Source organism: Bemisia tabaci, chromosome 4 (assembly GCF_918797505.1).
Source record: "Bemisia tabaci chromosome 4, PGI_BMITA_v3".
Taxonomy (NCBI): domain Eukaryota; kingdom Metazoa; phylum Arthropoda; class Insecta; order Hemiptera; family Aleyrodidae; genus Bemisia; species Bemisia tabaci.
The window spans coordinates 13,991,462-14,019,398 of NC_092796.1; the positions used below are offsets into that span (position 1 = coordinate 13,991,462).

Here is a 27,937-nt window from a genome sequence, read left to right on the forward strand (position 1 = left end):
ATTTATGTGGAAAAATACGTGAAAATCACGTAAAATAGCGTTATGTCTAAGGGTATATCTAAAGCTGTAGACTTAATCTAAAGATATGATTTCAACATGGTAAACCTTAAACTTACCTTCAATTTTAGGATTCCTTTTTAAAAACTGTGCTTTTGTGCCGAAAATGGCGACGAACCTCACATATAAAAATCACTTCACTGTGATAATCGAGGAAACTGGTATGAACTGCAAAAAGACGACCTGCGCGCTTACCTTTGGAAGCTTATAATTTTCTTATCACTCATCCAATCATCATGATATTTGGCCGAGATACTCTCCAGAGTATGCAGTATCGACCAGTGGTGCCATTTTTCATTTTTATTAAAAGTCAATTTTTCGAATTAATGCCGCCTAAATCGGGCTCTGGAACCAATGTGCAGCGGCGGCGGCGGCGGACCTCCAGAGGCAGGAGGCAGGAGCAGGCCCCCTGTCCTCATTTAGCGGGGCCCACCGCGGCCGGGGTCCCACCTGAGCCCGAAGCCGCGCTCGGAATGCAAGCCGGAGCGAGCCGCGCTGAAAACACCGGTCCGGTCCTATCTGCCTCTCCGCGTCCGCCCGGCCCGGCCCGCGCCTCAGTCTCCAGTGTCCTCCGTGCCGCGGTAGACGCAGACCGCGCTTCGCGTTATCATCGCACCTGTTATCGTGTTTTCGCCCCGCGCTAATCGTGTCAGTGATCCTCCGGCTTGTGTGTGTTCCACTCGGGAGTTATCTAGTGCTTGTGCTTGTCCGTGGATTAATTTGCAGCTTCATCCGTCGTCGATTTGATGAAATGTGAGTGGTTTTCAAACATGAATTTATTGCCTCGATAAACTCGAGTGTTTACCGTCTGGGGCTCCGCCAATTAGGGGCACTCCTCCACCCCGATCCGGGGCCCCTGGGAATTTGAGGAATTGCTAATTCACGTGCAATGGGGGAAATCGAGGGATCTCAAAATATCCCGGTTTCATTCACTGTAAGGCCCGGTTTTATCACCTCCTGTCACTCGTTGGATGCTGATTTTACATTTTGGATGTAAAAAAAGTGTGCGACAACTCACAAAACGGTGGATTAACCGCCGAAGCTGTTAGTTTTACATCTTGACATTGCTAAAGTAACCGCTGTAGCGGTTAATTTAGCGTTTTGTCAGTTGTCGCACACTTTTTTACAACCAGAATGTTAAATCAACACCCTTGTCTTTCGTTGAATTCAACCTGTGGTTAAAATTTGGCAGGCACAAGCACCCTCGTGACCATACTTTGACCAGAGGAGCATTTTTATTTTCATCCGAAATGTTTCACCATGGCCAAAAATGTTACTGTGAAATGGAAAAAAACCGATGGAACGCAGTTTATACTTTAGAAAGAGCCAGGTCAAAGATCAGAAGAAGTACCTAAGGTCAGGCCTAAATTATAACCGCACACTCGCGTCAGTTTTGGCGGTTACGCAAAGGTAAACGTCAATATTCCACACAAAATCCCTTAATATTCCGAAGTGCGTGCGCTGAATGTCAAATTCAGAATATTCGCGATTTTGGACTCATGAGGCCATTTATTGACGTTGATCCACTCTTTTAGAACACATCCGGATGTTTCATTCGCCGTGCCAAACTTCTGCCCTGTTTGATAAACGCATGGTCATGTTTGAATATGTCTGAAAGTGCATGCCATTTAAAATTCCATCGTTTCCTGTACCTAATATAATATCCTCCTTCATTTTAGAGGAATACCAAGAAGATACCTACTTATGCCCTCACAGCATGAAGCACTGAAAAATGATCATAGGTACTTGATTTGAGAATATCCTACTTTTGTTTAGTGCAGTCTAAAACATGACTGAAATCGTGTAATATTTGCTTGAATAATTAGTACTGATTCAGTTTGACTGGTCGCACTGATTCACTTTTACCTAACCTTATTGGGCTTCGGGCTACTTTTTAGACCACAAGCACTGACAGCCGAAGTACATCCGAGTAATAATATGGATTTCAGCTGCTTTGCGTCGTTCGTTTCCGCTGTTACCAATTTTTCATTCCTGACTTTTCGTTATTCACCCGATTTTCAAGTTAGCAAGTTGGGTGTGAGTAACGTAACGTTGCAGCGAGAATGCGCGTCGGCACGTGCTGCGATATATTAAATTATTAATTTTAAAACTTTTTTCATACGGCAACATTTTTCGGAAAATTTCATCGGTAACCTTATAGTAAGGGGAGTGGAGTTCTTCCAAAGTCACGTAATTAAAGGGGTGGAGAAATTCTGAATTCAGGATTACGTAATTATAGTTTTTAGACAAAAAAACCCCGCAAATAATACAAAATCCAAATGTATAAGGGTACCCTTTTTTAAAGTTCCAAAACTCAGTGAACTTTCACCCGAGGTCACTCAAAGTTTCAGCAAAAAGCATACCTAAGTACTACAGGTGGATACAATTCAACGAATTCGCCTTTTTTTTTAGCTACCGCAAAATTGAGAACAGTTTTATTGCCACCTGTAAAATTGTAATTCTTTTACATGACCTGTTTTTCAGAGGTCAACTCAATTGGCTTTGGTGTTTTTATGAACCCAACTACACTTAGAACTCATGCACGGCATGACATAATGCAAGTCAATCCAGTCGCAGTCTCTTCAAGAGCTCGTCAAATAAAGGAACGAGTTAAAACGCGATTATTTCTAAACAACGGGAGAAAGAGGTTTTTTCACCCGGCAGATCCGAATAGAGCGCGAATAAGTATTTGCACGCCGCGCACAGACGACGAGAGGAACGCCTGTTATTGTGCGTCATTGCCTTATTACCGTGTCAATATTTGAGACAGCATTGCCAGCGAATGGAAAAAAATTCATTTAACATGGAGGAAACACAAAATAGGTAGTGCGTTTTGCATTTTCTATCAATCTTGATGCTGCGCGAGTTTACCTGCTTTACCGCCTATCGTGCAGTCAGAAAACTTTTTTTTTCTTTTTTTGTCGCACGAGGTGGTTTTAAAATTTCCAAGAAAACATCCAGGTCCCGTGGGGACCCACCAAGGGTCCCCACGTAGGAACATTTTGCCTAACTACAAAACTACACAAGAAAAATGTTAAGGAAAGGAAGAGCTCACTGGAAAAAAAAACCACATTGGATCTAGCGTCCAGACTCTTGAAAACATTGACAAGAAAAAATACTCTTGATTCAGTCGGCCTTTTGCTTGAATCAAAACGAAATCCGCTTAAATTTAGAGGCTTGGTTCTTGATTTAAGCTAGATTCTGGTAGAATTAAGAGTACTTTTTCTTGTCGATGTTTTTAAGAGTCTGGACTCTAGATCCAATGTGTTTTTTCTTTTTTTTCCAGTGCTTAGTGAAACTAGAAAAATTATTTAATAACACATTCCCCATGGAAATGTAACTTTTTTTTTGTCTCATCATAATGAGATTCTTAGTGAGACGATTTCAAAACTTTCAGCTGATCTTACCATCAAATTCTGTGGTATTGACTCTACTAAAAAGACCATGTTGGTGAGGGAACCATGGCACCAAATTGCTCCGGTTGACCTAGAGATCAACGTAATACCAACACGGAACAATGTAAAAACCAAGTTGAAACCATGTTGATACCATGTTGACACCATGAGACTTTCCTAAAAATGAACGTGTCGGTAAGAAAACATGACACCATTTGGCGTCAACAAGGTGCCATGCTTCACTCACCAACATGTTCATTCTTAGGAAAGTCTAATCCCATCTTTGATGCTTCGATCAGCGGGCAGTTTTCGAACCTCGTCACTCGCTGAACTTCAATCAGGATGAGGCAAACAGTTAGGTTCCCATTATTTTTTTCCGGACAGAGCGAGAGTCGGTAAATCAGGTACACTTGCGCTGATTGATAGTCGATAGATTTTTTTTTTTTTTTTTTTTTTTTTTTTTTTTTTTTTTTTTTTTTTAGGAAGGGATAATGAATCATGTGATAGTGTAGTTGAATTTTCTGACACTTCTAGAGAGAATGTCTCGTCTCAAGTGAATCGATGTATTTGTACTTGAACCTGGCATAGCGAATAATGAATGACATCTGATTTGAATCTGGTTGGCTCCTGATTGATCCTTCTGGGTTGCTGGGTTGAGAAAGAAACCCACATCATTCACCAAACGTTCGTAGTATTCTGTCAGGCGTTGTTAACATCAAGTGCTCCGAATTCACTTGACAACATTGGAAGAAATTTTCCTGAAGAGACTCGAATGAAGCTCGTTAATGTTATCGTGCTACAGTTATTATCGCTATTGCAAGATCATTAAGTGTCCGGACTCACTGAATTCGGCAAGGAAATTATTTTACGAGGTATTAATTAAGATGTTATCGTGGCGAAGCTTAAGTTCGCAACATGAGAACATCGCGGCCTAATCTAAGAATGTTCCCTCAAAGTCGTTGCGTTCCATCGGGGGAAACAACTCGAGTTTTTGTATTATCAAATGAATGTTAAGTACTTAGAAACTTTTTGAAAATACTGACTTGAGGAATCGCTCAGTGTTTATCGAGGTGGGAGATAAAGTCAATTCATACGCAGCTGTTATGAAACTATTGTTCGGTTCATGAAACTGTACTCTCAGTTCCAGGAGCCGTATCCTCGGTTCATGAACGCGAGCTTTTAAACCAAACTTGGTTGCCTGAACCGAGGGCACGGTTCTGAGTGCGGCTACATGAACCAAATGGACTACATTTTGCACTTAAGAATTACAATGTCTGGCTCATCCGTAAAAACCTCTTAAGTGCCCAGGGAAACTAATGATACATACGTTGTTTCTAAAATGAGCCAGTTTTAGTCCCTAATTTCAAAATGTATAGTCCAAGTAGTTGCAGTAGGTCGTCCAGGTCTGCAATGAGTCTATTATTCTTCATTCTTGCAGTGCTTTTTCATTGCAATACAGAATGCCCAATCTGAGTACTAGATTTTTTTATTAAAAAATTTGCAGTATGAAAATAAAATGGTACCCATAGTTTCAGTGTCAATCGAATTCTATTCGCCTCTCTTCAGTGACGACGAAGCCACTCAAGAGATTTCTGAAAGCTCGCGATCTACTGAGAATCCTTCAATTCAAAGGAAGAGGTTACGTATTAGAATCTTCTCATTAAAATTAGAAAGCAGCAATGCAATAATAAACAGTCTAGTTAGTTGATTATCGCGGTTATAAGGTTGATCAGAAGTCCAGTTAATACGCCGAGACTTTCTATCACGAGTGAGAAAACAACCTAAAGATCATTACACACCACCACACGTCTGATTCCCGTTGGTCTTCATTTTCGCGAAAGTCACGAAGTCTTCTTTTCTTTTTCTGATGGCAATATGGCTCAGGACTGTCTTTAAGGTGATTCGATGGACGCCATATTTTGTGTCAGAACGACATGCGATATCGCATCAATTGGTTCCATTTTTTCAGCTACTCGTCATTTTTCTCCAATTTTGAGATTGCAATTCAGGAGACTAAAGCACTCACTTACCAATTTTAACAAAGAAATTCAACGTAATAAAGGCGTGTTTTTTTTAGAGAGAAAACGTCGCATTTGATACTGATATCGAAACTGCCCTCGAATACGATATTTTCTCTCTAAAAAAACCACGCATTTATTACGTTGAATTTCTGTGTTAAAATTGGTGAGTGCTTTAGTCTCCTGACAACAGAATTGCGATCTCAAAATTGGAGAAAAATGACGTGTAGCTAAAAAAAGGAACCAATTGATGCGATATATCGCATGCCGTTCTGACACAAAATATGACGTCCATCGAATCACCTTAACTTAAAACTAACTGTTTATTTCAATGCACCTGACTTTCGTGTCAAACATCCTCCCTTACTGAGCCTCATGTCAAACTAGTTGTTAGACTGAAATCGGTCATAATGATAATTGTTTGCTTCATGCACGGGCGTATAAAAGAAGTGGGTTCTTCCCTCTGTTGGAAACAAAAAAAAAAACCGATCATTCATTGCATGCCTTCCCATGAACGAGCCGTAAACGTAACTTCACCCTTTCAAGTATAATATTCCGAGTTAAAAAATTGTATAATGTTTTCCTTGAAAATTTTAAAGAAATATAAGTAAGTCCTATTCACGCACGTCCACTTTGCATCTCGGGCCTTATTCTTAATAGCTCCATTGATTTAAAAAGTCTTCATTGGCCAAGATTATTTTCACGTAAGAATTCCTTAACGTTAAAGGAACAACTATAAACGACCACGAACGTTACAGCACGGTAGTTGAACGGTAGCAGACTTGACATGATGTAGGTATGAAGGTCACGTACATCGCTATTTTGCCTTGAATTTTTGAGGTAGGCCAAAAAACATCGACCGTGCGGCGATAGTTGCCTACTCGAAGAATTGTGTTGACTTACTAATCTAGCGTGGTAGTAAACGATGTTATAGTCCATCTGAATCTGACAATATTGAAGCTGGGTAGTTTTTCACTTCGAATCCCTATGATTACTTTTGGATAAAAAGTGTGGAAATAACGATTTTTGTTCCCAAATTTCATCAGGGAAACAGTGCTTCCGCGAAGTTCATTGACTGTATAACACCCAAACCACGTATCTCGATTTGCGACGTTGCAGACTTCCCGTCATACTTTATTATTTATGTGGAGAAGTTCTCGAGTTTCTGATCTTGAAAGTTTCCTGATTTTTCCTCTCCGTGCGAGGCAAATTCTGAAAAAATTCAAGGAATGATGTTGATTTGTCTTCATTCAAAACTGTAAAATAGGAGCGCAGATTTTTGAACACAGCAAACGAGATACGTGGTTCGGGAGTTTCGCCGTCGACATGCAAGGAACATCTTTCCCTTTCTAAATAGACCTGATGTTGATAAGTCAATTTGGCCCTTTCAATCTAGAGTACCTATATTAAGAGAGTATGGCCACTGGTGTTACCACATCTGATTGGCTTAGCCATCTTAGGCTGAATGGAGCCCGAGCCCGTAGGACCCAAGAATGGCGGACGCCATAAGTTAATGAAGTGCAAAATGACTCAAAATGTAGTTTTCTTTGCTTGTCGTAACGAGAAATTTACCCAAATGCACTATTGCGACTTCTATACATATTTTTACGGGTAATCGTGTGCAATTTTTGAGAAAAATTATCATAGATGTAGTAAGGCGGGCAGCAGGTGCGGTTGGTGATAACCGTCAAAAGTTGGCAATGACCCCCCTCCCATCCTCAAAAACCAAAACAAAGCACCGTCATTTTTGGGTCCTAAGCCTCTTCATGGGACCCAGTGGTCAATATAGGTACTCTATTTCAATCCAGTTCCCCTGCAACTCCCCCGAACTACGCAACAATCGCATTTAAAGAGACCTCCAGCGTTAACCAATGAGACGGTATTGCGTGGATCGGACGTCCAATCGACTGAGCCTAGAGTGTCGGTTACGGGTCCTCGTGTAACAGGTCCCTGGAGGTCCAGGTCCGGTATAATCGAGTCCCCGCGGATGTCTGCCGGCTCGTCTGGTCCACTCTCCCGGGCCGCCCGGCACAATGACATCCTGCCCCGCTCCCTTTAATCCCAAGATGCCCCACTTCTCTCCTTTAATTGTCTCCGGTTAATTAGTCGCCTTCATCAATCCGCGCTGCATAAGATTTCCCGTCCCCGGTCGCCCGCCCGTCTATTGTCCATCTCTCACCGTTGCCACCTCCAAGAAGGAAATCTGGACTTCTCTCCAGTCGCAGTGATTTTAATCACTGATTTAGGTTCGGGTCTATCATTTCTCGGCGAAAATCTCTTGACCCACTGAAAAAAAAACTTCGGCCGTGAATTCCGTACTTCCGGGCTGTACAGACATACCGTCCGCGCTCCGGGCTCAGAGACCGAAAGTTCCAGGTGTGGCACCCGGAGCAGTCTGAGCTACGGCTCCAGAGCCCGGAACTTTCGGCCTGAGTCCGGAACGGACGGTATGCCTATATAGCCCGTAATTTTTTTTTTCAGAGCAGCAAAAAAATCGAAATCAAGGTGGTATTCCTGCTTGGAGGGGTATTTTACGAACATTTTGGCACACGAAACGCCTAAGAACTACAAGCCAAACCGGAGTTATAAAAATTTATAATTTTCAGCTCAAAAACGCGCTTTTAGTTTTAATTTGTCGTGTACAGCTTTGAAATCTGTGGGAATTGTGCAATTTTACGCACTTCTCAGCCGTCACTGGTAAAAAAACCTCTTAGACCAATGCCGCGGTGCATTGACTTAAGAGTGCATTTTCTTGTCGCCGGATTTAAGAGTCTTGAACTCTTTGTTTCAAGCGGATTTTGCATTGATTCAAACGGATTTTGCATTGAAACAAGAGTCCAGACTCTTAAATCCGGCGACAAGAAACTGCACTCTTGAACCAAGAGGTTTTTTTTTACTAGTACCACTGAAGACTTATTCTTTGGGATACTTTAGATCGTTTCCTGTCGAAAATTCAGATTCCGATTTCTCGACCAAACTTGAAGAAGATCAGGCTCCTTACAAACTAACCTCCGAGTATTAAAATTCGTCCTAAAATCTTGGCAATGCTAGATAGACTTATGAACTTCTTTCAAATGGCCCCTCATGTGAGCCTAAATGGACTACATTTTGCAATTCGGAACCATAATTTCTAGCTCATCTGTTAAAACACTTATGCCCATAGAGAAACTAAGGACACATACGTTGTTTCTAATTTGAGCCGGAAATTATAGTTCCTAATTGAAAAATGTGGTCCAAATCATCCATGGCTCGCTCCGCCTACGCAATCACCGCACCAGTGCATAGATAATTTCCTGGATAGAGGGCACCACTAGCTCATACATGATTTGACAACGCAGGGCTTTTCCCGGGTCAAACACGGTCTTTTCTTCAGCCGCTGCCGGGACCTATTTCTCAAGCGTTGATCAGCGGATACGTAATCGTCCAATCCACGATCCACCGGCCGTCGCTTCTTCTTAGCTCTTTCTCTCGGACAAGTCTATTGTCTGCGCGTCCGAGTGTTAAGCATTTTTATGGTCCGCGAGCATCACTTGGGTGCGCTCCATTTGGGTCAGCTATTTGCACTCGTTTTGTCGGTGTAATTGTGGGGTCCTTGCGCAATTTTACCAATTTCCGAAGAATATACGAGCCCGAAAGCCTAGCCCCAGCCTCTTGTCTTTAGAGCCTGCGTAGCACGGAGTCTGATCCTATAATTGCGTTACACTATTTAGGCACGTTGACTTGAGAGACGTGGTAAGTTTACGATGTTGACACGAATTTTTTTTCCAGTTTACGAAAAATACACATGTTTTAACCGGTTGTGAAATGTATCTTTTGACTTAGGTACAACCCTTTTCTATTCTCCACTAAACCATACAATAGGTATTAATATGCTCGTTTTAAGTTTACACATCGATTTTAAAAGTTCAAAAACGTGAATTTCTATTGTAAAGCTTCAAAATCTCTTCTAGTAGGTATGATATTTCCAAAGAATAACATGAAAGATGTTGTTTAAAATTTCCATTGAAAATTCTGTACGTGACGAAGAGTGATTTAACATAGATAAATTCTAAGTAACGTCCTGTTTTCTTTTGTAAACTGCAGCATGACGAGGTATTTGTAACATTCACAAATTGAGATATACGTGTTTGTTAACTAACGTGGTCCATATTTACAAATTTTTAATTTTATCATTGATCAAACCTTCGCAAAACTTGGTTTAAATGAACGAAGTAAAATATATACATAATATCGCCCTGAACCGGGCAAAATATTTTCTCGAAACTTCACTCTCTTTCCCCTCCTTCTAAGAGGAAAGTGAATCATAGCATCGACTAGAACCAAAGTTAAAAAAGTCTCTTCCAGCTGAAATCCCTATAAGAGCATTAAGTTCACTCCGTGCGACGAGAACAAACCATAACAGGGCGTAATTTTTTCCCAAAGAATCAAGACTGTGTAAGACAGAGATTTTCATCAAAAACTCAGTGCTTTGTCTAATTTAGGTCGTCGACTCTTGTCAAATCGATCGGCTCAAACTTTTCACTCGGAAAATTACGGTCTACTTTTGCAGTAAGTCTAAGTAGGTCAAATTTTTCGAGTAGGTCTTACAGATCTACTTATATTTATAATCATTAAGGTCACGAGCAACCAACGTTTTCCCATCAACAACGTTACCTATAAGTATGCAGACACCCAAAATCTACCACAGTCAACGCCTCATACGCTTCTTGTCGAGTCATTCAACACTTGTCTACAGCTTTTTATAAACGCATCTTGTTCCGGTTAGATGTGAGGATTCCACGAATACCAGATGCGGCTTACCAGCGGAAGAATCCATTGCAGGAATAAGCCAAGACCGGCGTTCGGCGACGAACAACGTCAAGATTGCCGGCAGATGCGATAAAGTTGCATACTTTACACAACGTATTTCATCGGGAAAAATGATGGTTTCTCGGTTGATCTGGCAACCATGAATGACGTAATGACGCACGGAGGAATCAACCGAAACGGATGTGCGTAATAGCCGCACCAATGGGGCGTCCTCCTCCTGAGACGATGCCCCCCATTCCCTGGGGGGAAAGGGGGCTTTCTTACTTGCGTCTTCTTAAGAGCACTGTGGTTTTTCACACGATTGTCAAGAATGAGGCTTTCCTAAACGTGATGGCACTGTCGCAAAGTGGTTAGAATTCTAACTTTAAATGGACTGCATTTTGCAATTTGGAACTATAAATTCTGGCTCTTTGGGAAAAACACGTATGTGCGTAGGGAAAGTAATGGCACTTACGTCGTTTTTAAACCGGGCTAGAATGTATAGTTCCAAATTCCAAGATGTAGTCCAAATGAAGGGCAACGTCCAGGAGAATATGATTGGAATATATTTTAAAGCTAGTATTTCTGGGTCATCCATTGAAGCACCCATGTGCGTTGGAAAACTAGTGGCATAAGGTTTTTGCCGAAATGATAGAGGAGAGTGAGCCCTAATTTCGAAATGAACTTGCTCTAATTGAGTCTTAGCGTTCAAAAATTAATAATGCCCATTTTCGAAGTCTTCAGTGATTCTACCCTGGTAAAAATTGGCAGTAGAATCTGTGTTCCAAAATACTATAGACCTAAAGCCGGCTGTAAGATTTTCAATAGCTTCTGTAGCCGGCTGTACAATTTCTTATAGCCTTTTATAGCCGATGGCGATTAAGCAACAGCCAGACGATAAAGTTTATGCTAAACGTTACAAAATACGGATACTAGGACTTAGTTGGTTTTTGGACTACCGCTCTCTTGTGCCGTAGTATCTTGATTTATTTTGCGAGGAAAGCTCCGTACTTTTGAAGGATGCCTGTCATTCTTAATAAGTTGGAGCGCCTTCAATCTCTCATGATACTGTGCAATACCTCTGGTGTGAAATAGTTGCTTCAGACGCCGTGGCACGCTGCGGCGCGGCGGGCGGGCAGAGAGTGCGAAACGCGCACTGGCGCCTACAAACCTAACAGGGATACTTCACGCATTGCGCAATGCGTGAAGTATCTCTGTTAGGTTTGTAGGCGCCAGTGCGTCGCCGCTCCGCTTTGTGTTAGGCTCCAATATTTAATCTCGGCGGAGTCAGCGTTTTTCAACTCATGATTTTGAAATGTTTACACACTCTGTATGGATTATTCTCGTTTTAATTGATGAAAAAAAAAAATGTTTTAAAGGAAAATATAATGTGTGTTTTGTAAATATTAAGGTAGTTCCGTATCAAACTGAATGATGTCCAAAGCACACGAATTTCTACACAATTTCTTATAGCCTTTTATGGCCAATGGCGATAAAGTGTAAAGCCCGGCGATAGGAACTATAGCCAGACTGTATACTTTTTTATAGCTTTGTATAGCCCGGCTATATGATTTGCTCCGCTTTCTACAGCCAGCTATATGATTTTCAATAGCCTTCTTTAGTCGGCTATATGAACTCCTATGGTATTTTGAAACGCAGCTCCTTTCGCCAATTTTTACCAGGGTATGCTGATCGTTTTCAAAGGTTTATATAATGATATACGTAAATCTGATGTATTGCTTCTCAATTAAGATATCCCTAAAACGAGTTCTCACATCACTTTCATGGTTTTATCTAAACTTGAAAAGCACTAACTACCCAAAAAATTTCAGAACTGGAAAATGCACCTTAGCGGCTTTCGTCCGAGTTAACTCAATCACGCCTTTCATTGAAACCGCCCGCGTACCGGATGAGTTTTTGAAAATTTCAGCGAATTCTCATGTGCAGCTACTTGGGTGTGTTGGAAGAGTAAGGTAGCACGAACTACCTTTTGCATGCCTCCGCGGTTGAGTTTTTGACAAATTTAAACAAAAATTTAAATAAATAAACTTAATTGAAGGTTAAATTTCCGCAAAAAAGGCGCCAATTTTCACAGCGAGTAAGGCAACACTGCTTTCGCCCACTTTAAAGGAGAGTTACCGATGTTTTGCCCGAAATGACGTCAATTTTTGTGTGCTCTCACAGCTCTTTCTCAAATTCCATTTTTTTTGCAAGGTAGACGAATGTCGCTGTTCGAGCGGAATCATTCGAAGAGGAAAACTGGACGATGAAAATTTAGCCGTTATTGTGTTCTCGGGTCACACAGCAGTACTGGTTCTTATGTAAAGAATGACCACACGATTCCACAGAGTGGCAAACGGCTCAGGATGGGGGGGGGGGGGGGGGGGGCTTCCTCTTTAGGAGGCTGTTTGTGAGGATGCGTCTTGGAGCGTCTTTGGTCTGATAAACAAAATGAATCGTCCCGAAGTCGTTGACCCCCACGAGTCAAGTGATTTATGTCTCGTGTTGAAATATTTTAGCAGCTGTAGCAGCTCTGAATCACTCTCGTTCCTTTTCAGCCTCATCCGGGAGCATTACCTGCGTCTGCGAACAGTCGAACAGCCGTGCGCGTTTCCTGACACTCCTCCGTCGCTTCTCGATACAACGATTTGAGCATCTCGCGCTCCTTTTCCTCTCCGCCAAAAAAAAATCGAAATCGATGAATCATCGACCCGCTGATTGCATGTTGCTGAATCACCTATGATAGTGGCAATGTGTGCAAAGGGGCTGTTCAAGTATTACGTAACGCACTTAGGGCGGGATGGAAGGGGGGTTGAGCTAGCGTTAAAAAAAGGGGGGATGTCAAACCCAGCGTTATGTTACAAATCCGAGCTGGGGGACAAAAAAGAACGTTAAGAAAAGCGTGCAAAACATTAAATATCCCGCACGGAGAAAAAAACGTCGTGCGTGGGACCCGAAGTTTATGTCATATGCATCTCTGAAGTTTTCGGATTGAGCATCTGAACACTTTAGGTCCAGCTGCTGAGGTTTGATCACACATCTGAAACTTCAGTTCTTACATCTGAAGTACTTCGGTTATCCTATCCGAAAAACTTCGGTTCTCACATCCGAAAAACTTCGGTTCTCACGTCTGAAGCACTTCAGATGTAAGAACTAAAGTTTCAGATGTGTGATCCAAACCTCGACAGCTAGACCTAAAGTGTTCAGATGCTCAATCCGAAAACTTCAGAGATCCATATGACTTAAACTTCGGGTCGTGCGCACGGGGTTTTTTTCTCCGTGCGCCCTTCCCGAATGTATTTTTTGAAAATTTTGGGGAGGGAGGGGGCAGACCAGCGTTAAGGGTGCGTTACAAGGGAGGGAGGGGGAGATAAAAAAATCGGAAAAAGTGCGTCTGTCCATTCCTTTGTCTATAATGTCAACAATCAGCCTGCAGGGGCCATTCGGTGCCCCGTTATTTCAAGGGCGTTAAGGGCGCGATGCCGTCCGACAAGAATGATCATCGAAACCGCTAGGTGTGTTCCAAGAGGATATCAAAGAAGCCTCAAAGGCACTTGATCCGGTGTGAAAAGCCACGGTTTTGAAACGCTCAAGATGTCAAAACTCAACGCCTTTGCGCTTCGGGAAACCCCTGAAAGTGCCCTGAAATCGAAGCCGGCCTCTTCAAACGGCAAATCTTCATTTCCCTCGCCGCGCGCCAATCCGAAACCCAACCGCAAGAATGCGCCACCTCGCGCGTGCGCATGAACCGCGTTCCCGTTAGCCGACTCTGGCGCTCCGTTGCCTTCTCCGCAAAAGCCCGCGAAATACTAAACGCGAAAAATCCGAATTCTCCGCCGGATCGGCAACATCTGCCCATTGTCCACCGTGTTTAATTAATTCAATTGAATAAATGAATGCGCAATTAAATTCAATACTAGCGGAGTCGCCGGCGAATCAATCAGCTGTAAAAAGAGAGGCGGATAGAACGTGGAAATGAACATTGACGTAAATTAGAAGCAAGATTTAACGTCATGCGTACACCGACCGTTACTCGAGAGGTTCTCATTGACGTGATGGTCCTTTTTCGGAGACGCGCGTCAATGCTCGGAATTCATCCAAGTTTCCCTCTCTTATCAAGGTCGAGATGAGCAAGTCTGAATGGACCACTAGACAAGGTACGAATTTCAGCATTCTGATACATGTCTCTTTACCAAAATTTTACGTAAAACACGATGCGCAAAACGAAAATTACCGAAATTAACTCCTTCCGAAGATGTTTAATGATTCTTGGTGCGTGAATTGAAACCACCCGCTCATGAAAACTCAATGCTCTACGTGATTCACATCGCGCGCTAAACGTTATCATAAGCGTCTCTGCTATATAAAAATCTGGCAACCTCCATCTTGACACTTTTGCTCAGCTTAGCAAATTACTTATAGTTTGAAAAACACATGGTGGGAAATGAACATTACTCGATTGAGAAGCTTGTTGAAACCGTTGTAGTGCGCGATTTGACTCACGTAGAGCTTTGAGTTTCTTGTGAGCGGGCAGTTTAAATTCCTCGTAACCAATATGAAATAAAAATGTTAATATCTCCGTTAGGAGTTGGTTTCAGTAATTTTCGTTGCGCGAATCGTGTGCTACGTGAAATTCTGGTTAAGAAGCATGTATCAGAATGCTTAAATTCGCACCTTGTCTAGTGGTCCATTTTAATCCTCTGGGAAGAAAATCATCGCGGAGACTTGCCGCGTCATTCTTTTCACTCTTCTTCACGCCTACGAGTGGCTCTTTTTATGAAATGATTAGTCACCTGAAATTCAGAAGGAAGTGTCCACGCCCAGACCGTTTATTTTTACAATTTTTTTCCAATGACACGATGCGGCAGCTGACCCTTCCTCTTGTACCGGTCCTCAAAAGTTCATGAAAATGTTTTTCGTATCGTTATAGTATCAATGATAGAATACAGTAGACTCTGGATTATCCGCATTAATTGGTGCCGGGCCCGATCCGGATGAAAAAGAAATCCGGATAATAATAGTAAACACAAACACAACCAACCAACCAACCAACACTACAGTATTCTTATTATGTATACATCATGTACATACCAACACGAATTTAAAAGGTTAACGCCAAACTGAACGACTCAATGGTGAATGTGAATGGTAGCCGACAACGATAAATTACAATACAACGATTAAAGCGCGCAACGCGTGAAGTATTCATGCAGTCTTGTAGCCGCTAATGTGCGTTTTAGGCTAACTAACCGACTGCACTGCGTTTGGCGTAGTGCGAGAAGTATTTATGTATCTAGTAGGCGCTAATGCGTTCCACGCCGCCGACCTCACTGTTTGGCGCAATGCGTGAAGTATTCCTTCAGCCTTGCAGGCGCCAATATGCCTTGCGACCGCTTCTCCGCGGATCCGCTCACTTATCGGAATGCGTACGTAGTTACATGGTTGCAAAATCGATCCAGATAATCCAGAGTTCGGATAATACGAAGCCGGATAATCCAGAGTTTACTGTACATCCATTGCGAGAGTTGAGGCATTTACATCGTATTCCTAATTGTTTCCAGCTTTTTTCCATACTCTGATTACCATAGCTCCTATGTAGTCACTGACGTCCAGATGATCACATTCTCACTGATGGCATAAATACCATAAACCAGAATGGAACAGGGAACCAAGGGCATGACAAGGAACAAACGGGAAAAGAGAGGGAGTGGGAAAAGCAAATCAGGGAATGCGAGTTGATTAGGGATCATGAAAAACTTTATTAACTATAGAGTCTCTCAGACCGTTTGCGGCATCAAAACTCGAGATGTCTTTACTTTCCCCGTAAGGAAACTCCAATTAATGTGAGGATATCATAGGTACGATGAAAATATTACTAATGAATACATCGGAGCAATTAACTTTGTTTCAGACTCAATAAAAACGCCTATTAAAAATATTCTGGTTCTTCCTAGCTCCTCGCAAAACCGGTTGTTTCTTTATTATTTATTTATTTGTTTTTTATTACGTAGCCCTTTCCTCTAGTGAAAATGTCAAATTAGCGACAAATTTGCTCAAGTTCTTGTCACGAGGTTTTATCGGACACAAATCACTCCTCTCCGTTAAAGTCGTGTGACAATATATACAGTTTTTCGGATACTTCGCGAATTGTTCAAGCGTTTTTTTTTTTTGCTATCAACTCTTCGAGCCGATAAATAAACTAGTTTATTGTTTCCTGCGTATTTTTCGTTTGACTAATGATGATCTCTCTTGTTGCAGGTGAGTCACGATCTTTTTTGGATGAGTCAGTAGCGGAGGTGATGGGTAAGACGCACGATTTGAATATGCGATGACTTCCCTCTTTGGGCGCCGTCGAGGTCGAACTTTCCTACTGTTTTGAGACTTGTTCCCAAGATTGATAACTTCGGATGCGAAAGAATGTTACATCTTTTGACGCATGTAATCGGAATGAGGGTGTGCAACCTGTGGCATTTTTCGGGAATTTTCCCTTCACTTCCTGTCCCGCAGTATGCCTGTGCATGAGGTTTCATCAGGAGCCTGGAGCCACACGTCGATGGTGGACCGTGGGGCTGTACTGCCGTGCTAAGGCAAAACGTCGTATGAGCCTTCAGGCGTTGCTAAATTTCTTTAGACGAAACACCGATTTTCAGAAAAATTTGTGAATATTTTTCTTGCAATTTCTCAGATACTTTTGTTTGTAATTTGATGTAAAGTGTCTAAAAATGTCAAGGAAACATATTCATAACTTTCCCAAAAAATGAATATTTTATCGAAAGAAATTTGGAAACTCTCGAATGTTTATACGGCGTTCTTAATTCGTGCGGCAGTATATAACCAGTATGTAACCTTAAGCAGATAGGAACCAAGCCACATCAGCTATTGCCAAGTGTAATTGGGCAATTTATTTTTTCACGTGAAAACGGTTGTACGGCTTTTTTTTTGCAAATTTAAGTACATTTTCTGCATAGTACGAAGCAAATTCCTTAAAATTTTCAAAAAAACACCGCACAAACGTTCTCTTACAAAAAATTAAATTGCTCTGTGAAAGTTAGAGTACCTTTATAGACAGAGTATGGCCATTCGTATCTTTTTACTACAGGAAAACTGTTCCGCTTTTTGATTGGTCGACGAGTTTTTAGGCTTCATGATGCTCTTAGGGCCGTAAATAAACAAACAAAATGGCGGCTCACCGTAACATCGATAAGAAGCTAAATTTAACAAAAATTTCAATTATGCGGCAGTAACAATTTAAACTAGCATGTCTACGAATAACACACGAAAAACACATGAAAACATCGTTAAATCGCCTTTCACCTTTATCACAGGAGGATGTAAGATGTGCATAACCTCAATCTTGCTTGCTGATAACAGCCATCTTGTTTGTTTATTTACGGCCCTAAGAACATCGTGTCAGCCTATTTTCACGCGACCAATGAAAAACCGGAACAGAAATGGCCATACTCTGTCTATAAAGGTACTCTAGTGAAAGTTGGCAATTGAGGAGCTTACCAGAAAAAGGGCACATAGAAAAAAAACGCGTTGGAGAAAAATGCATTTGGAGCTTCCATCATTATTCTATGGCCACTGATTGTGATTTACTTTCTCAATCAGGAGTCCAAGCTGCGATGTAAGTTACCATCAGTGGCCAGGAAGTAAGAATGGAAACTTAAAATTCATTTTTCTCAAACGCAATTTATTGCTATGTGCCCTTTTTCCGGAAAGCTCCTCAATTTCTGATGTGGCTTGGTTCCTTTCTGTTAAACGCGATCCATTTTCCCCCGTGCTGTGCTGTTTCTTGTCGGGGCATGGAGTATTGCAATATGCACTTGGTGCCCACTTGCTAAAATCGTTCCAAATGTTATCCCTAAGTAGCTTCTTTAAATTAAAAGTCAAAAAGAGGGAGAAGGGAGGTGGGGGGGATGAACATTTTTCGGATTCCTGAGCGGAAGAGGCCGGCTCCGTGCTCCTCCTCCATTTCCACCGTGGCGACGCGACGTCCTCAAGGAGTTAACTCACGTCTTGGTCACGTCTTCGGACTCGAGGCACGATAGACAGCGGCCACGGGCACGCGGGCAGGTCACCGAAAACAAAGAGATGATTACTCTCGCCACCATCCCCGCCCCCGCCCTTCCCCTCTCCCCTGGACCACGTCCGCGCTGGCTATTTGCTAAAACACTTAAAACGCACCGCGCAGGGTCAGCTAACCTTCGCCAGCCCCGCCTCCACCTCCCCCTGAGCATACCATCAATCTGTGCGAGGTCGAGTTTGCCAGATTATTAATGACCTTCCATGGAAAAAGGGTCCCTAGCCAGGGCCGGATTAAGGGGGTGGCCACATGGGCCGCGGCCCATGGCGGCAAAAAGGGGCGGCAAAAATTTGCAATTTTTTTGAGTGTAGGTATAAAAGAAAAATCGGATTTAAACAAAAAAAAATTACAAACGAGAAAAGGCGACAAAATCTTTCATTTACTGAGAGTATAGTAATTTCTAATTCTGTCGTCTCTTAGTGATACAAGAGACAGTATCGATTAGTCGAATTAAGAGAGAAACCAAACAGGCAATTTGGCCTGGAACGGTGCGACTTAGAGAGAAATGATAACGAGGACTTGAGATGAAAAGGAGAAGCTCTCGGCACGGCAATCGGCATGTAACACATATTAGCTCCTACAAGACTGCACGAATACTTCTCGCATTGCATCAAACACAGTGCGGTCATTGCGGTCAGCGTGAAACGCATAGCGCCTACAAGACTGTCTGAATACTTCACGCTTTGCGCCAAACATTGAAGGCCTTGTCCACACAGAGATAGGTTTACGAAACTGAACTTTCGCGCAAAGTTCCGTGAACTTTTGCCAGTAGTGTTGACAGGGCTTTCCCAAAAAATGTGTTCAACACGAGTAAATGCGTCTTATGCACCCCTCACCCGCTGGCACGTTCACTTGATGGTTTTTATCGAGTTTCAAAATAAATGAGAAGGGGGCGGCAAAATACGGGCGGCCCATGGGCGGCAAGTAGGTGAATCCGGCCCTGTCCCTAGCCCGAAATACGAAATTGAGATCTTTAGATCCTAGCAAACTGCACAGTATCTAATGAGTGTTTTGGCACAGAAACGACAGAAAATGTCAATCCAAATCGGGGTAGTGACTGTTTAATCTTTACCTTTGTTGTTCAAAAGCTGTAGTTTTTAGGAAAAACTGTAATCTTGAGGAAAAGCTGTAGTTTTGAGGAAAAGCTGCAAAACATCTAAATCATCATGTTCAAGGCTTAAAATCATTATATACCTAAAGTCGCAAGTTTGCCCCCAGCGGGCTGATCATTAAAATCCATAGACAAAGCGATAGATTTGAAGGAAAAAGCGAGGAGACAGAGCAATCCTACTGATTGAAACGGATGGTTGTTACAGACTAATAGGGGTAAAATGATGAACTGTAACTTTACTCTCACGCGTGAATTGCCTTAATCAGTCTATCACATACCTCCTTTGTCGATTGCAACCAACTGCTTCCACCAATAAGATAGCTCAATTTTCTTTTTGTTTTTTTCGTATATCGCTTTGTCTATAAATTCCAAAGATCAGCCCGCAGATCAGATTAAAAGTGAATCAAACAGCTGACCACTCATTTCACTGGCGCATTTTTATGTAGCGGGATTTATTAGATTGAAACAATAAATAGTCATCCTCCATGATATTGCTCATGTTTATACACGTACTTTCTCAGCGGTTAAAATCAGTTTTTAATTAGGCACTAGATCTTTGCTCAGTCGCATATTTTTTCCAGCACAGCCAGCGTGCTTAGAGTGCGTCTGTGTTATTCGTTATTTACTTCTCTTTCTCTTTCTCTTTCTCTTTCTCTTTCCACCCCTCTGCCTTCCCCCCCCCCTTTCTTTCTGAGAAATGAGAGCATGGCGTATAATGACGAGTAAGATACGATTAATGCTGCTTAGGTCGCCTCCATACTTTTTTAGTTTTTTCTATCCTTTTTCTCGGAGTAATTATCTGAGGATATTTTGAGAAAGCGTGAATCGGCAGGCTCAAGTTTAATAAAAGCTTATTACCCCAACACTACAGCAGTAGTTTCATGGTAATTGGCGCTATCTCTAATCCAGAGTGTATAGAAGGTTTCCATGCATACTCTCTGCTCTAATCGGCTTTATTTGTTTTATTTCTGGTACGTACCTAACCAAGTATACCGTGCTGGAAGTAGGCGCCTGGTGCCAGCGTGCTGCAATTCTTGCATGGAGGTGGAATTTCAAAATATCCAACCAACCATTCTAACCGCCTCAAAAAGTCAAATCAATAATCGATAATTATCCCTAATTCATTAATTAAATCGCTTGAATCAAGATGCCTCTGCTTGATGTGCTTTCTTTTCATAAGCATCTGTTTTCTTGATTCAAGAAATTTTCATGGCAAATTCCAGTGTATTTCTGCTTAAACAAGGTGGAGAAATGGTGCTGGGTCCACACTATTTCTTATTTTATTTCTTATTTCTGCTTAAATCAAGTTTGTTTTCGATTATTGCCTGCAACTTCTACGCCACCCTAAAATTCAATACATTTAAAGAAGCGACTTGATTTAAGCAAAACGATTATTGAATCTGCCGCTAAGAAAAAAAAAAATTCTTTTGTCAAGGTAATTGATGCAAAAAGAAGCAGGCATCAGCTTCCAAAGTGATTTAATTCTTGATGCCTGGAGAAATCCTGTTGGAGGCATATTTCAGTCATTTTTAACCGGGGCTATTCCTTAAACAGATTCGATCTTTCCTAAATAGACTGCATTTTGCAATGAGGAACCATTACCTCTGGTTCATTTTAGAAACCGCATGTATGCAATTGGTTTTCCTATGCAAAAAAAGCTTTTGTCGAAGAGTCAGAGAAAATGGTTCCTCATTGCAAAATGTAATCCAAATGTCCTAATGCAAGTGATTACGTCTTCTGATTGAATCGCCCATTTGTCTTTGTCTTTCTTTCCCTGCCCAAAAAAAAAAAAAAATACAAAGTCCAATTTTTTACTCCAATCAGAGTTTTTTCTCAACAACTTTTCCCCCGCGCCAGCAAAAACGACTATCCGTTTGCAGCGGCCCTGTCTCGCTGGACTGGATATCGGCGGGCTGGGTGGGGCCGAACTTACTGGAGCACAGAATATAGTCTGCGGGGATATTTACGGCCACGGCGCTGCTCGTGCGCCATTAGTTCTCGGCTCCACGAGCCGGAGTCCGAGTGATATCACGAGGAGACATAGATATCACTTTCTCGCTCGTTACCATCGCCGATCGCACCTGCCTGCGTGAGCAATGATATTCGGTCGCCTGCCGGAAAAAGGGCGTACCTTTCCCTCCGTGAGAGCCTGGTATAGCATTGAGCTAGTTACAAAACGAGACAAATTTCGAGATGCAATTACGCTCTTTTCGGACGATTCATTGCGGATCGTTGACGACTCACAGTGGATCGGAACCGAGGTGATACTCGGACATTTCGTCGTCTCTTAAATTTTTTCGTTCCAAAGTCGCAAAATGGAGTCAGGAAAGTTATTTCCTTCAAATATACGACTGTGCTAATATTAGTCCAAAATCTTTCTAATTTTTTTCCTCGGTGAGAAAAAAATCAGTGGAATTTTCAGTCAGTAATTTCGAACAGTTACCCCAGTCGTTAAAAGCAAAATTACGAATGAAAAAATTTGTAAAGTTTAAACATGGTTCAGATTTATCGTCTGTTAAACAACGATTTGGTCAATTTCACCGCAAGATAAGCACGGGACGTGATGCTTGGGGTGGTTTTCAACAAGAATTTCAAATTTGGTGCGGTCACTCTCTCAAAAAAATCTCTTACTTGAGTTTGTATGATACTGTGCCTTTTTTAAATAGACAATTTAGTGCCCAGTACGAGGAAAATGATGTATTGCAATTGCAAAGAAAAAGCTTTCCCTGGTAGTTTCTGATAACGCTAAGGAACTGTTTTTGCGTCGCGTCAAGAAGGGAATTGACTCGTTAGATGGCTATTATAGCGATAGAATGGAAATCTAGCCTAATAAAGACCTCTAGGCACCAGAAAAAGCATATAATTCGCCGAATGATGAGCATGTTGCTTTTCGAATTTTTGGAAATTAGATGTCAACCAACTAATTGCTCAATATTTTGGTCAACGGTCATCGTTAGGCGAATCTTAGAGCTGATTTTCGAACCTTTCGCACCACAGTGAGAATTCCAGTATGGGGTCTCAATGATCTACTATTCCGAGTTGCGATGGAACTAGATAGAACCTCCAGAGAGGTTCCAAGCTTTTAAACAAAAGTCGCTGTAAACCCACTGTGCGACTTGGGTTTTGGGCGGGGCCGCGACTCCAGCTTTAAAGACCCGAGTTGGAAGGATTTAGACTTTTTAAGAGTGCAGTCCAATTACGGAGAAAGTGATCCGAAAATAGAAGCCGGACGGGGCCGGGGACGCTGCTCGGCGAACGAGGGAGGTATCGTTGCCGATGAATGATGCGATGGCCGTGATCCCCGAATCCTCGCGCTCCATGAAAACAATCCCTTCCGGACTCCTTTATTAACCCGGAGGAAGGCAGGGTCACGTTCGGCGACCACATCCAATCATTATTTAGGATTTGCAGCGCCCGCAAATGCCAAACCCACGTCTTTCCGTCCTTTCGCAAATGTCGGCGTCTCGTTACGTTCTGGTCATCCTTTCCCTTTTGTTCGGTTCACTCCGTGTTGAGAAATAAATCTCGCCCTTTGGGTATCTGATGATGTGGATGATCCTCTGGTCATTCCTCTGCGATATCAACCGAAGTGCTGTTTAGGGGGACAACTCTAAAAAGAGGGAAACCTTTCATCGGACGTGCATCTATCACTTTCTTTTACTATTTTTGAGGTGGGTTCTGCATCCACAGTATCAACTCTGAAAGTTTCGAGTAGCTTCTAGGAAGTGTAAAGGATAGTAATAGTGGATTCAACCCCAGTTGATTTTGGTGCCAATCAGGGACCAAGATTGAATTAACCAGAACCGATGTTAGGTGCATTCAGGTTGATGCGGTTTTTGTCCTATATTTTCCTTCCCCAGTTCTACCTGCCCCCTATTTTCCATTGCAGCCACCCGCTTCCACCAAAAGGATCCCTCCGTATCCCTTTTGTCTTCTTTGTGTATGGCTTTGTCTATCAATTTCAAAAATCAGCCCGCTGTCCTATGATTGAGTATAAGTCTTTACCCCTTTGCGACGATTTTTTTCCCGGGCTTCCTCCGGTCACCGAGAAATGGACTATATACATTTTGCAATTTGGAACTATAATTTCTGGCGTAGTTTAGAAACAGCGTATGTACCATTAGTTCCTCTTTACACATAAGTGTTTTTACAGATGAACCGGAAATTATAGTTCCGAATTGCAAAATGTAGTCCAAATGTACCATCTTTGGATGTTTCTAAAATCATATCGACTTAGCTTCTCAGGGCTATACCTAGCATCTCCGATTGTATCGCGACTCATTTCTCTGCGTCTTGGTATGATGAGCTGTGAAGACACAACCGACCGACTTGCGCAACTCGACCATCGGTCGTGTAACGAGAGGCTTCCGGCGAAGGAAGGCGCGGAGGATCGTGGAGCAGTTGGAACGGTGCCGCTCCAATTTGGTCGGGTGGCTGGGGCGGCCGAGCCTCGGGACCCGGGGTTCTCGGACGACCGGACCGGACAGTCCTCAAGGGACATTTAATGGCGGCAAGTTGAAGGTCAGCTCCTGACCGATGACCACTCCGAGCCCGGGCCCGCGAACCGCGACGAAGCGACGACGCTCGGCCGTTCCGTGCCCCAGCCCACAGTGGGAAAAATAGCCGATCTAGCGCCGAAAAAGTCGGAAAATCGACATCAATGAAAATGGCCAAAATTGGTATGTATGTGTTCCTGAGGATCTACTGATCAAGAATCAGTCATGTTTTACTTCATACGGTCGATTTTATCAATGATAATCATTAGAAACGCACCGGATAGCGCAGTGCTGGTGGAGGACCGCCTCTGAGAGTTTACATTCAGTAGCCTCGTGTGTATGTTGAAGTGCGTCATGTAGTTACTTTTGATTTTCTTTTTTACAATAACTAACCTTTCTAAAAGTAAGAATACAATTTTTGTCTCTTATATACACTGTTAGGATCTACAGCATTTTTTTAAAGTTAGCCTCCGAAGAAGTCGCAAATTCAAACTTCTAAAGACTGCATCTTCCAAGATTCACACAGATTCACGGAGATATTTACATCTACGCACTCGTTATACTATCAAGATTACAAAAATCCTTGGTTGAAACCAGCCTTCGTGAGCCTTTTAGAGATATTCGATGAAATCTAAGTCTGGACATGTGCACAGAATGAATGTGAACCGTTGGGGCGTTGGGTTTGGCGTCAGATCACAGAGTGGCATGGGGAGAGTGCGTGCGCAGTGCGCTGCGCGCGCAACTCAGGCAACGAGTGATTATATACAACTGTTTCAGCGCCCACTGCAAAGCTGAAACGATAGCCTAGTTGGTAGGATCACCCTCTCCTATTTTGAATATTGTGAGTTCGATCCTGCCCGGAGGGGAAAATTTATTTATTAACTCCGTGCATATTTTCAGTTTTACTTGACACTTGCTGCACTAAAAAAATGGTTTTACTTCACATTAAGTCTTGAGGAGAAAAACATTAGATGCATTGAGAGATAATTAGATATTTAGAGAGATAATTAGATAATTCGAAATAAAATTAGATAATTGCTAACATTTCCGAATAATGACAATACTTCACTTTACCTTTATGAAAATAATGTGTATTGGTAAAATGACAATATGAATTTCCACTATTACATTTCCTATTTTAGAACACTTCATGATAAATTGAATGTTCGGAACTTAATTGTTATCTTAACGGGAATGAGAAAAAAAAATTAGGAAACGTGATTATCCGTTGATTGGTAATAGCTGTTCCACTGTGTAACGGTTTTTTTAGGAAATTTAAAATTTCAACCGTGATTTTTCTCCTCATTTGCTCTTAATATTGAATACATGCCATTTACCTACTATGTCAATCGTATCTATATTCACATCTTTAGTAATACGATGCGGATTAGATTCATTCTTACTCATAACTTCACCATGAAACACTAACACATATAGGCACACAAACTTTTCCAAAAAAAAGGTGGGAAATAAGATACTTGCACAGGATAATGAAAAAAGTAACCGACAATAGCATAAACGAAGAGAAATATTTTATTTTACTCTACTGGCTGATCAAATATCACAAACCAAAACAGTCTCAAGGAAAGTAAATTATAGCTGATCCCATGACTAAATTTGGCTCAATAACTCTTGAATTTACAAAAAATATGCGCATTATGTTATTATTAGTGTATGATTAGATATATAAGACCGATTAAGTGTGAAAAATCAATGGGAAAGTGAACGCCTCGCGCGTCAAGACTTTTTCGTCCGGCGCTAGATGATCGGTGATTTTCCCCACTGTGCAGCCACAGCCCCCCCCCCCCCTCCCCCCCCCCCCCCCCCCCCCCCACGCCCCCCCCCCCCCCCCCCCCCCCCCCCCCCCCCCCCCCCGCGCCTCGGAGCAACGGCAGAAATGTTAATTAGCCCCGCTTCGGCGTTCCCCCGGCTAACCTCAAAACGGGCGCTGCCAGATCACCAACCGCCCCGGAAAAGGGAAATGTCCACGGAAAAGGGTTTAGAGTGCCTACATAGGGAGAGTACAGACATGACGAAATATGGAGCTATCAAGGCCTAAAAGAGCAGGAAACCTTTGAAAACGAAAAATTTCATTGCCGATCTTCAGATTCCAATGTCAAACCAAGATGGCCAAGAATGTTCATAAATGAGCGTTCCCCCGCAAAAAATAAGTTTATGCAAAAACTGAGTCAAATATACGTGGTTTACACACGGTTGGTCGTAACTTTTGTAATAATGAATCACTCTGGATAATTGAATTCATAGATTGGCCATCCTTTTTGGCCCTTAGAGCTTTGTCATCTAACCTCAAAATTAACACCACTAAATCCACCATGAACATTGTAAAGAGCTACACTTCTTTTTTCTCCGTGTTCGTTTGTCACAGAAACTATTAAGGGTCCTCAAACAGCCTTGAGCGCCTTCTTAAGCAGTGGCGATATCTCTAAGAATATTTGAAGAAAAAAGAATTGACGCAAAGTAAGAGAGGATTATGGAGTTTGCACACATTCCTATTCCACCTTCAATTTCCGAGGCAGGCCAGACCGCATCCTCTGTGCCGCAACAGTTATCTATTTAAGAATGTGTATCGGGTGTTGTCTAAGAATCTTGTCTCGCAGTAAAGTATACTTTGAACCCCCTGGCGATCTGTAAGCTCGAATCCTCCATGACACTGAAAAAAAAAATCCCTGGCGGTGGAAGTCGTACCTACGGGCTATACAGACATACCGTCCGTGTTCCAGGGTCAGAGGCCCGAAGTTCCGGGCGTAGCACCCGGAGTAAGCGAAACTACGGCTCCAGTACACAGAACACTCGGCCTCTAAGCCCGGAACGGACGGTACGGTATGTCCACATAGCCTGTAACTTTTTTTCAGTGGAGCAGTGTAAAAGCAAAGATTCTATTTTCCTCGTCGACGTGAAGAAGTGAAGAGATTTTAGGTGGACTCGTTGACAACGGTGGACGGGAGCCGAGGTGGGTACTTTGTCGGGGCGCATAGTTGCCATTACAGAGGTGGACGGCGAGACGGTGCGGAATGGATGGTGCCTTGCCGCGGTTGGGCAGTCATGCGCGGGAAGAGTGCGCGGAAACGCGCGGATTTGGCGCTCCAACCCGCGGGGACCCGACGCCTGCCGCCCGACGCCGACGCCGCCGCAACACCAGTGGCGCGTCGCGTCGCGGCCCATCGCTGTGCGACCGCTCTTCCGAATCACCTCAATCACTTTTACCCGAGTTCAAGGTGAAGCCGTTGCCGTTTTTGCGCCTTGGGGACTAGCTCCATACCTTCCATCGAGAATTCCTTATATCTGTAGATGAAACCCAGCATTCCAAACTATGACCCGACCTATGGAGGACTTGGGAATAGAACAGTGCTCAATTCCCAGGGGGGGCAAATCTGCGATCGAACGACTGATACGGTTGCAATCGGTCGCGATAAAAATGTGAAGGCCGACGAAAATGGGTTTCTGAAATATGAAGGTATCTGAAAAAAGGGGGAGAATGTGAAAGCAACTGCATTTTATGTGGATGAAACTATTAAATGTGTCATTTTTTCTGAGGGAAACTGCGAAGGAAGCTGTGGAACTATGTGTTTAATGCAAACAAAATAGTGGAGTGCCCGCTCTTATGTGGACAGCTATGTGAAACACTGCCTCAAAAAATGTGAGGGCAAAAAACTCTCTTTACTCCTGCTTCGTTCCGTCGGTGAGAGTCTGGGGTAGAGGAAGTGCAGAGTCTGATTATGACCTTGGTTTCTCGACAACATCTATCAATTTTCTGAAAAATTGAGATTTTCCTTAAAACCGGATTTTCCAGCAAATTGGTGCTTGATATAGAAAAAACTGAGGTCACATTATTCATATTTAGCAGCCGAAAACATGTCTGCAAACATTTTCCACTTGCTCAACACATTTTCTCCGCTGTTTCTGCTAAAGAGGTTTTTCCAGTCAAATGACATTATCCCGTCCACCACGTAAAACTGATCCATTTG

At 42.6% G+C, this 27,937-nt stretch overlaps 1 protein-coding gene across 8 annotated transcripts in view; it reads left to right on the forward strand.

The window, feature by feature from the left end:
* The window catches only part of mdu (mitotic spindle positioning protein meduse), a 234,064-nt gene that overhangs the window by 104,367 nt on the left and 101,760 nt on the right, over window positions 1-27,937 (forward strand). For 2 of the 8 annotated variants that reach the window (XM_072299382.1, XM_072299384.1), the window contains exons 1-2: window positions 607-810; window positions 16,517-16,561. The exons of 4 other annotated variants lie outside the window; for them this stretch is intronic. In XM_072299382.1, the coding sequence (XP_072155483.1) occupies window positions 804-810; window positions 16,517-16,561 (52 nt within the window). In that variant the 5' untranslated portion in view covers window positions 607-803. Of the gene's footprint in view, window positions 1-606; window positions 811-16,516; window positions 16,562-27,937 lie in introns of those variants that run through there. 2 more of the 8 variants (XM_072299383.1, XM_072299386.1) reach the window with 2 other exon arrangements.